Raw genomic sequence first — 10656 nt, forward strand, 5'->3', positions numbered from 1 at the left:
TTTGTAAACTTTCTTCATTTTTTAAACCTCTAATGTCTTCTAATATTATATCTATCTCACATTTATTACACCATTCCAAAACTCCTATTCATCTTACTTAACTTTTTGTACTGTTTACATTACTTGATAATTCTATTTGCTTCCCTTCTTTTTAGTTTGCATGTAATTATTTATTACTTTATCCATTTCCTTTATTTTTAGCTTTTATACTTAAATCCAGGATCTTTCTTTCCTATCCTTCACTCTTCTTAACCACTTCTTAACTACTTTCCAATCAATATCCCACTCATTACTGACATCTGAATGTAATTCTAATCACCTTCTTTTGTTTCTTTTATTATTAACTTTTGTATTTCCTCAGGAGGTGTTGCATATTTGATATGATTATTTTCTCATAAATCAGATTCCTTGTTTCTTTGTCATTTCTACTTTATTCTCCTACTTTATGTTCTTTTTCCAATCTTCCCATAAAGTCCCTGTTTGTTTAGATTTATTACATTCTTTTTCACATTTTCTTGCAATATAACCAGAATTCTCAGATATGAAAAATTTCATATTATCATGATTGTCAACAAAATGACCCACTTTTTCACAGAAAAAATGTTTTTGGTTGCCCCAATATCATATGAAAGATCCTTCTCATTGTACATTAATCATACTAAGAATGTGAATAATTGAGTCTATATCAGTTCATCAAAGTCTAATTACAGTGAATGGTTGTCCATCGGACTGAAATCACCAAATGGCCGTTCATTGAACGTTCACATCAGCAAACATTTTTCCCAGGGAAGGAAATGACTTGGCCAACTGAAAAACCGACATACGCACTGCAGTACATCAAACCCACACCCCCACTTATATACCAACTCCAACATTGCACTACAGTGGGGAAAATGGCAAATTTCCATATGTTGGAACATAACACTCCAAATGCAGCTCTTAGATACATCTCATTAGGTTTGCATGCCTGTAGGTTACTGTGGTGTAGAACTTCCTATGCACAGTGGTCAGCCTGGCAGTATATAGCTCAGGTTTTGCAGTGCAGACACATGGAGGAGACCAGGTACTATACAGAGGGAATTTCCACAGGTTTATCTGACCTCCTCCCTAAAGCAATTTCTACAAAGAAAATAAAGCATGGTGACTTTACAAGATTGTTGCATACTGAGTAGCTTAATTCCAGTGTTCCCAGTGGAAAAAAGAAACTGATTGATAGCCAGTTTTAGAAAACTTCAGTAACTGGCTAGCAAGTATACTGCCTGGATGGCAACAAAGAATAAGAGCCTGAAAAAAAATAGAAAAGGTGAAGATAAAACACTGACTGGGAAGAATCCTGAGCTATTCAGCAGAATACAGCAAAAACAAGTGATAGCTTCCAGAAATATAGAAGAAGAAAAAAAATCAAATGTGCTTGGAGGTACTTAAAATAAATCAAACACTGAAACAATATATCAACTCAAGTAACAAAAGTATGGGAAATTGCTTATTTTTGTTAATATTTCATCATCCCTCATTTTTTTCTCACTTTCTAGCTTATTGTACTGTAATTGCCATATTTGCCACTTCTGTATTACCTTATTGTACTTTATTTTCCCTATTTGATTTGCCTTGCCTATACTATTACTTTACTATATTTATTTATTTATTTATTTATTTTTACATTTGTTGACCAGGAAAGTTTGAATGGATCCATGTCCATTTTCAGCAGAGGCCCAGGGAGAAAAGCTCCATAGATCAAATCCACAGATCAAATTACAAACAAATATTAGGAGTATACAGAAGCATGCACATTTACATAGATAATATAAACCTTAAAATTAACATAGTTACATAGTTATGAAGCGTAAAATTAACATACTTACATAGAATGTGCACATCTATTTCAATTTTAGAATTGGATGAGACAATACATAAGTAAGAGGGAATGCAGAATAAGATACATGAGTTAACTTTGTGTCTAGAAGCTGCATTATTTTTACCGTATACAGTTGGAATATGTACAAGTTAGAAATAGATAGGTGTATAGTAGCAGGTGAAACAAATGTTAAGTGGTAGGATATAAAGATTAAGTAACAGAACAAGGCAAAAGCAGGTCCAAAGATGTAGAAAGAAAGAAAATTATAAAAAGATTGTAAAAGAGTGCCAAGCAGTGTTTTAGTGCCACTATCTGCATAGATATTAGCTAAGGGGCCAGTATCATGCTGTTTTTGCAACAAGATATGTCATATATATTATATTCATATATTTTTGCTAACTATTGTAACATCTTATAGGTTCACATTTCAACTCCATCCTTCTTTCCTGTTATATGTAATGCCCTTTCTATGTAAATGAACTATTGCTTGTTTTTCTCACTTTTATTATGTCAACACCATTTAGTTGTAGAGCTTTTCTACATGGGCTTCTGCTAAAAAGAGGCAGTTCTGACCTAGTCAGACTTCCTCCAAAATCAAGCATCAAATAAAATAAAAATAAAACACATAAGCTTTTATCAGCTATTCAGATGAACTGATAAACTTCAAAAATCAGAGATCAAAATGAAGAAAAGGCTGGCTGAGTATGAGGATGCTCAAAAACGCTGTTTCAAAATATGTAAAGTTTGAGGACAGAGTATACAGTGAAAACCTGATATGTTTTACTATACCAGAGAATCAGAAGGGACAGATCATTAATTTTATGAAAGCACAAATAAATAACTGGACTGGTATTTTACATCAGAATTTGTTTATTGAAAGGGCACATTGAGTGTATGCTCCAAACTTGGTCATAAGAAATTAGCAGAAGAACTGTATTAGAAAACATGTAGTTATACCAGCAGACAGAATTGATCCTGACAAAACTGTTTCGAAATGGCAGAGTATTAAAAATTAGAGACAGTAGTGTTTGTGCAGAATGATTATTCACTGTACACCAGGCATAAGAGAAGCAATTTTATCTCAGCAGTAAGAGATTCAAGTTGCTGTATCCAGCTGTCTTCAGAATATTTTTTTTTACTGGAGGGTCAGAGTGATTTTTTTCATGCAGAACAGGCTAAGGAGGAAATACAGAAAGTTGTCCAACAAAAAGTGAGACCAAACAGAAGGGGACTCTGCTTCTCATTCTTCTGATAATAACTTTGTCAGTGAATCTTTTTCTAATACTTTCAAGGAAAATGCTTGAGAGACAGAAAAAAGCACAGGAGTTGACTAGAATAATTGGGTATACCTTGGACATGAATCAGAGACTGGGGTTGGGAGATGAAGATAAACAGGAAGAAGACCAGCAATGCCAAAATTAGAGAATTATTGTGAGACCATAAAGCATTAATCACATTTGTGAAATATGGCTTTACAAGAAAAAGGGTCTGAGAAAGATTGGATTTTTGTTGGGACTGAAAGGCATATGCTACACTTCATGTTATTAATGTTTGGAAGGATACTAAATGGAAAAAGAAAAAAAAAGAAAAAGTAACTGTGAGTAAAACAATTGTTGTTCTTAACAATAGTAGTATAAAACATTTCATGATACAAATTGCATGTTATATAGTAAACATTTTTAGTGATTTATTGTATGGGATAAAGATACTAAAGAAAATAAGTATTTTTTTAGTTTTAAGAAATGCAGGCATTATGATGTAAAAACAAAAGAAAAGCTGGACAAAGGATGTAATGCGGGGCTGTTTGGGTGGTAGATGAGGTATAAAAGTGCACAGATTATAATATATAGAGTTGAAGTTGTTTTGTTGTTTGTTTTGTTTTTCTTTCTCATAGCTGAATGTCTGGACTAATATACATGGCTTAATCTAATAATTGTATGTGTAAGGAAGTGGTCTTTAAAAATAAGAGGCCATAATGTAATGAATAGGTTTCTTTTAGCAAAGAAGTGCTCAGTGTGAGTTGAGAAGTCTGCAGCTGAGGTCAGCCTGTACATTCTGCTCTTATGTTTCCATGGAAACAAGCTGACTACAGGTGAAGGCAATACATTTCAAGCTGTATGGACATTGTTTACTGAGAGAAATGTAAAATTAAAATGGTGCAAGGGCAAGCAGCTTAGTAAAAATAAAGTTTGGAATTTTTGGAAGTGAATGTGAGATGACAGCTTTGCTGGTACCTAAACACCTCAATGCATTTACTAGAACAGTGTATAATTTAGTTTTATTTAAACATAGCCAGTGCATGTTTTCCAAAATGCTAAAAAGTTAATGTTTTCTGAAAAGCATGTAAGCTTTTTTTCACATTTGCGAGGGTAGTAAAGATAAAACAAGAACAGACAGCAATTAGTGTTAAATTGGAGCAGAGGCTGTAACATTCACCTTAGCATGGATAACCTATATTTTTAGGTTAGGTAATGCCTTGGGGTACAGCTGTCAGTTTGGGACAATTTATCCTATTAGAAGGGTTAAACTCCATTATTTAAAGAAGTTTTGTGTGTTTGTTTTACATTAGTAGGTTTGGGGGGTCTGGGGTGTGCTTGGTATTTTGTTTCAGGGCTTTCATTAAAAGAAAAGTCTTGTAAAATGTGACACAGGTTCAAATGGAGATGACAAGAAACAGTTGTATAAAGGATCAGCCTACCAAGTAGCTTGTGTATGCAACACAAAAGATGGAAATAGAAGTTTAAAAAGTTGCCATATATAATAGGTTGGACTAATAGCTTCTTATCATAATGGCTACACTAACCACATAAAGTTAAAATGTTATTGGCTTCACAAGTTTAGACAAGAAAGATAAGAACATTGAATTATATTAAGAAATGCAGACTGAAAATAGTAGGATGCTACTGTAGACACATTTGGAAAGAAGTATGTATGTGAATTTGAAAAACAAAGGCTTTCAGGATGGATATTCAGTAGAATATGAAGTACAAAGGAAAAGGGGAGTACTTATATTAATTGCTAGAGAAGCTCCAATAGTGATAGAAGAAGAAAAGATGATAATGGTAGAGTTGTAGTAGTAAGGGACTACTGGAAAGGTTGGAAAATTATACTGGCATGTATTTATATTCCATCTAAAACTGTTACTTTGGATCTTAAGAAAATTTTGGGAGAATTAATCAGCTTTCAGTGGGGAGTATTCCTTACAGGTGGGACTGGGACTTGATTTCCAGCAGTGAGGATGTACCTGGAAAACCAGAAGGGAAAATTTAATAAAAGAGGGGAAACTTCTGAAGCGATTTATGAAAATATTTAGTATGGAAGACATGAATTCAGTGGAAGGAGCTTGGAGAAAATGTACATATTATTCCCTAAGGTACAATAATTGCACTAGACTAGACAGAAATTATATTTCACAGAACACGTGCATTTAATTGAAAGCTTCAACACATCCAATAACTATTTCAGATCATGTGCCAATAACAACTAAGATAGATATGCAGGCTAATGAAGTAAAAATTAGACATTGGCACTTTCCCTCCTACCTGTAAAAAGAGAAGAATTTAAGGAATGGGTACAGAAAATTACTCAAGGGAATATAGAAATTTGTTCAGAAGTTATAGCTAGTGAGCACCTGGTTGGTATGCCAGTGAAAGGAACCTCTTTTTTTTTTTTTTTGCTCGGGGGACAGTGGAGTGCATAGATTTAATTATAATAAGCCAATCATTTGCAGCTTATAACAGTTGACATGTTTTTTTTTGTTGTTCCTCTTCACTTGAAGAGTTGAAGGGGTGGGGCGCTGGTTCATAGTACTAGCCCAGGGTGCTAGGTGAACCAGCTCTGCTTCTGCATGCATGTATGATATGCATCTAAACATATGTATGGACTACATCTGTTCACGTTGACAATTAAGTAATTAAGTCAAGCATTTTTGTCATTCCCCCTTTCTATGCCTCTCTAGTATCCCACAAGAACATATCTTGTGTCTTGCCTAGGATATGCTACTTCCATAGTTATCATTCATCTCAAGTTTAGTCTTTTTGAGACAAACTAGCCAGTAAAACTGATGAAAGGGCACATATAATAGTTTATCCAAGTGACTAACATAAGTTGCAATGTTCAAATTGTCATCAACAAGTATATCTGCATAACAAAATTGAGTATCACCTTAATTTTCTCTCTTTCACTCCTTCAAATGAACTAGGGAAATATCAAAATTGTGTTTATGCCATAATCTTTGATTTTGCAATCTTCAAAATTAGACCATATTTGAAAGGTATACATTAATTTGATTGGCCGGTGGATGGCCGATCTGAAAATGTTTGAAAGCAGTGCAGCAAATTCTCATAATTGTGAAATGCATAATACCCCCCCCCCCCTTTGACCCATGGTAGCACTTGTTTAGGTGGTAGAGTGGTCGGAAATGTCGCATTCGTGTTTTGTACAACATTCTGACCATTCGCCACTGAGAAATTCGACATTTAAACTCAGTGTTATACACGATCGAGGAAAGGTTGGTCCCTCAAATGAATGTATTCCATTTTGAAATAATTTATGTTCCAGTCCTTGACCAGGTTATTTCTTGTGAGTGTCCTCTGCAAACCACTTACTGTTCAATGGAAACCCTTTTCACAGAGAAAATGCATCAGAATGTTGACATACTTAACAGATCATTAATAAACCAAGTAAATGGAGAATGTTTCTAGACTGTGATCTTATGGAACCCTTATAGAAACTGGTAAATGTCATGGGATTTTCTACACTATCTTTGTAACTCCTTTTTTCTGTTTGTGAGATGTTACATAGCCACATTGTGAATATCTGAATTACAGTACGAAAGCTTATCTCAGTAGAATGACTTCTATGATCTAGTAATTTATTGTCCAAATGCTTGAACCCCACAAGAGTAGTTTTGATTATGTGACTTTGAAACTAATATGTGAGTCTAAATGCATAGCTTCCTATATCCTGAAATACAGTATGTTCTTGTGTCAATGTTTCAAAATTTGCAGTTATATGGAAAAGAAATGAGTAAAATTATTTTGGGGAGTCATATATAATAAATTCCAAGCAGAAAAAAAATACTATTATACCCCAAAAAAATAATTAATTCAATTCTAGATATCCACTCCATCTTTTCCATAAAACAAGTATGTAGCAAATTTGTGGGCAGGAATATCATTTCTTCAGGGTCAGTAAGTACAAGACAAAGGTTTTGTTGTCTAAATTAATATTCCTGTTTAATGCTGTTTCAGTGTTAAATGCAGAAAAAAAAGGATAGAAAAGGATTGATCAGCAAGCTTAGCTTGTTCAGCAGCATTTCTTTTTATATTTATGTTTTTCATAAAAAATGATACTGTGGCACTTTTCCTTAAAATCAGTGAGCTCTTTATTCAGTCTACAAGAATATGTCTAATGGTTAGTTTGTGCACACAGTTACCATATTTTTACAACAGGAATGAGCAACAGTCAAAGTTCTGAGTGAAATAATACTTGTAGTCCATGAAAACATTTTTTATTTTATTTTAAATATTTATTAACTGGCTAACAAATGTATAAGTGGTGAAAGATTTAATTGCCATACACTTTTTTAAGTAGAGTATAATAACTTTAAATTTTAACATTTTACTTTACCATATGTATCTTTTGGACAGCAGAACTTAACACCAGTCAAGTGCCCTCAGTTATTTAAGAACTGTTATCACAGTATGTTTAGGTTTTCGTGTATCTCTAGTAATGTGACTGTCTGCCGATGAAGCACTTGCTGCTGCTGATGAAATTCCATTTGACAAAACTGACAGGCCAGTGTTTCACTTCCTGGCATGAACTATTATATAATGTGAATTTCATTGATACCTGCATGAAGTATCTGCTTTTTGCTACACCTGAGATGTCAGTGAATAGAATTTTAAAATGGTGATGTCCATACTGAGGGCACTGCAATAATGTAAAGTCTTTTTCTGCCAAGGGGCAATGACATTGGAGATTACAGGAAGGCTGCAAATGGCTAGACTCCCTATACATAGGAATTGTGGAGTCCCCCCCCCCACCCACACACAGTTATATACACTCAGAGAAATGTATTTGTTGTTTGTATTTTGAACATAATCCTTGCACACTGTGCAATGCTATTACTTGCAGATGCTGATATGTTTTGGCAGGTTAACTATTGTGACATACCATTAACTTAGTCACTGATGACAGTGTTACCTGACTGTCATATATTCCTATTACTTTATCCATTCTCTCTCTACTTGACATATAAAACTTTTAAGTCAAAGAAAACAAAACAGGTAACTGAATAAAAATTCGGCATTCACGTATAGACTTCAGTTAAAAAATAAAAGTGAAGCCAAGCCAATACAGCAAGAGGAAAATCTAATTCGGCAGGTTACATAAAAACAAAATGGATCATAAATAGAGAAAATTTTTGATCCATTTTGTTTTTATGTAATCTGCTGAATTAATTAGACATTTTACAGATAATTTAATTGATTGGGAATGTTGATTGGCTGTTTAGATATTTAAATAGGATGAAGCTGTGTGTTATTGTACTCTGAAGCAATCGGATAGATCATGAAAGCACTCACTCTTACATTCATTTGTGTGTTAATAAAGCTAGATTTTCCTCTTGACATGGTAGTTCAGCTTCATTTTCATTTTTTATATAAAACTTTTACCTGAGAGCTGTGTGTTGATGATTTAGTAAAATATTAAAACCTTGTAAAATATGTTATGTTTATCAGGACCCAATACAGTATAGCTAGTGGTAATGTGTCATTCTTGTTAGTTGGCATTCTATAGCAGTTATAATAACATTAACAAAACTGTATGCCGTAACTGATCTTTCCTTTCATCCTGAGTTTTACAAACCCACATTCCATATGTAATTTTCTGCAGATGATCCTCACTGGGTGATAGATACTGATTATGATACCTATGCCATCCATTATTCTTGTCGTGCTCTACATCCAGATGGCACGTGTGAGGACAGCTATTCTTTTATCTTTTCCCGTGACGCAAAGGGGCTTCCACCACAGGCAAGGAAAATTGTTAAACAAAGACAAGAAGAGCTTTGCTTGGCAGGAGAATATCGGCGTGTTGTTCAGGAAGGTAAGACTGAAATATTTGCATGCCTTAGCTGGTTAGAATTCATTGATTGGATCTTACAGTGGTTCAAGGATTATTTATTGGACAGAACATTCAATGTTCCAACTGTCAGTAGCCTATCAGATTTTGACATTTCAAAGTGTTCTCCAGTGCTCAGTTTTGGGACTAATTTTATTTTCATTATTTCAATAATCTATTTGCCTCTCTCACTCTCTCCAGTTCATATTACTATGCATGCAGATTACTTTTGCCTGCTTACTGCTGACAACAGTTCTAAAACCATCCAAAAACAAATACAGGAAGACTTTAACAACAACCGGCAGTGAGCACAATTCACCAAGTTAGCTATCAGTAGGTCCACAACTTCTAGCATGCTTTTTGGAACCATTCAGAAGTTAAAAATTACACAAATCCTCCTATTACAAGGTTCTCTGAAAATCCTACCTAGCATGTACATTTACAAAAAAGAAATCTGTGTTCATGACATGACTCAATTTGTCTTTTAAGCATTACATGTAAATTGTTGTTGATAAGATCCTACCTCTACTAAAGAGATGTTCTGCTCTATCAAGCTTGCTTACACTTAAATTCAGGAGCTCTTTAACTATTTATGTTTGTTCCCATACTAGAATATGCTCTTTCTGTAGTAGCTGTAAATTACAACAATAACACTACTAAGCTTTAAATTACTGTCAGTAAAGTTTGTAGGCTCATTTCACTTACAAGCTGATTTGAACATCATTGCCTCACTCTTAAAACAATTAAATGGTTATTTGCCACTACTTGTGCATTGCTACTTTTGTCTCGCCTTACTTTCAAATATTGACATCTTCACTTCTGTTCTTCTTTAACTAACAGATGATAAGTTAAGTTCTGCGCACTCAAATCCTATAGTTAAGGTTTCCTTTCTCCAGATAATCTTTATTCCCACAGATACAGATAATTAACTCAGATATACTTTTTCCTGAAATAACTTACTGTAGTGCATTACAAATTAATATGAATGTCATTGCTCTCATGACAATGGCAAATCACACTACTTTACCACAGTTTGGCTTTGTTATAGGTTCATAGGCTCATAGGTCGGTACTAGGCTATCGGCCCTAGGGCCTATACAAGCCTATTATAGCTATAACAATTCCCTGGATATTTCTTCCCACAAAATTTACTTCCCTGGACCCCTGTCTAGCAGGGTGACTGATGTGATTCCCGGGGTGAATTTCCTATCTCCCATCCAATTGTTAGGGTTCCTTTTGAAGAGGGCCAAGGAGGCACTCTACTTGACATGTATGGGCAGTCTTCTTCTTCTTCTTCTTCTTCTTCTTCTTCTTATTTTGGCTTTTCCCAGTGAGGGGTCACCACAGTGGATCACCTGTCCACTCATGATTAGCAGTGGAGTTTTATGGTGTCAAGCTGCCAGCCCAGCGCCCAACCTTCCATGGAAGGCACACACATGCACACACTCATGCCTAGGGCCAATTTAGAGTGTCCAATCCACGTACAGCATGTCTTTGGGATGTGGGAGGAAACAGGAGCACCCAGAGGAAACCCACGCAACCACAGGGAGGACATGCAGACTCCACACAGAAGGCACCCCAGCCAAGGATCAAACCGGAGAACCTCTTGCTGTAAATATGTATGGGCAGTCTATTCCAGAGCATTGGGAGTCTCTGAGTCAGGAACCTATCCCTCCA

At 34.9% G+C, this 10656-nt stretch overlaps 1 protein-coding gene across 1 annotated transcript in view; it reads left to right on the forward strand.

The window, feature by feature from the left end:
* Positions 1–10656, forward strand: part of RBP4 (retinol binding protein 4) — a 134460-nt gene that overhangs the window by 103262 nt on the left and 20542 nt on the right. The window contains exon 5 of the mRNA XM_044056667.1: positions 8753–8965. Coding sequence (XP_043912602.1) covers positions 8753–8965 — 213 coding nt within the window. The remainder of the gene's footprint in view (positions 1–8752; positions 8966–10656) is intronic.

The sequence above is a fragment of the Protopterus annectens genome, chromosome 14.part0 (genome assembly GCF_019279795.1).
Source record: "Protopterus annectens isolate FY-2018-M chromosome 14.part0, PAN1.0, whole genome shotgun sequence".
NCBI classification, from domain to species: Eukaryota; Metazoa; Chordata; order Ceratodontiformes; family Protopteridae; genus Protopterus; species Protopterus annectens.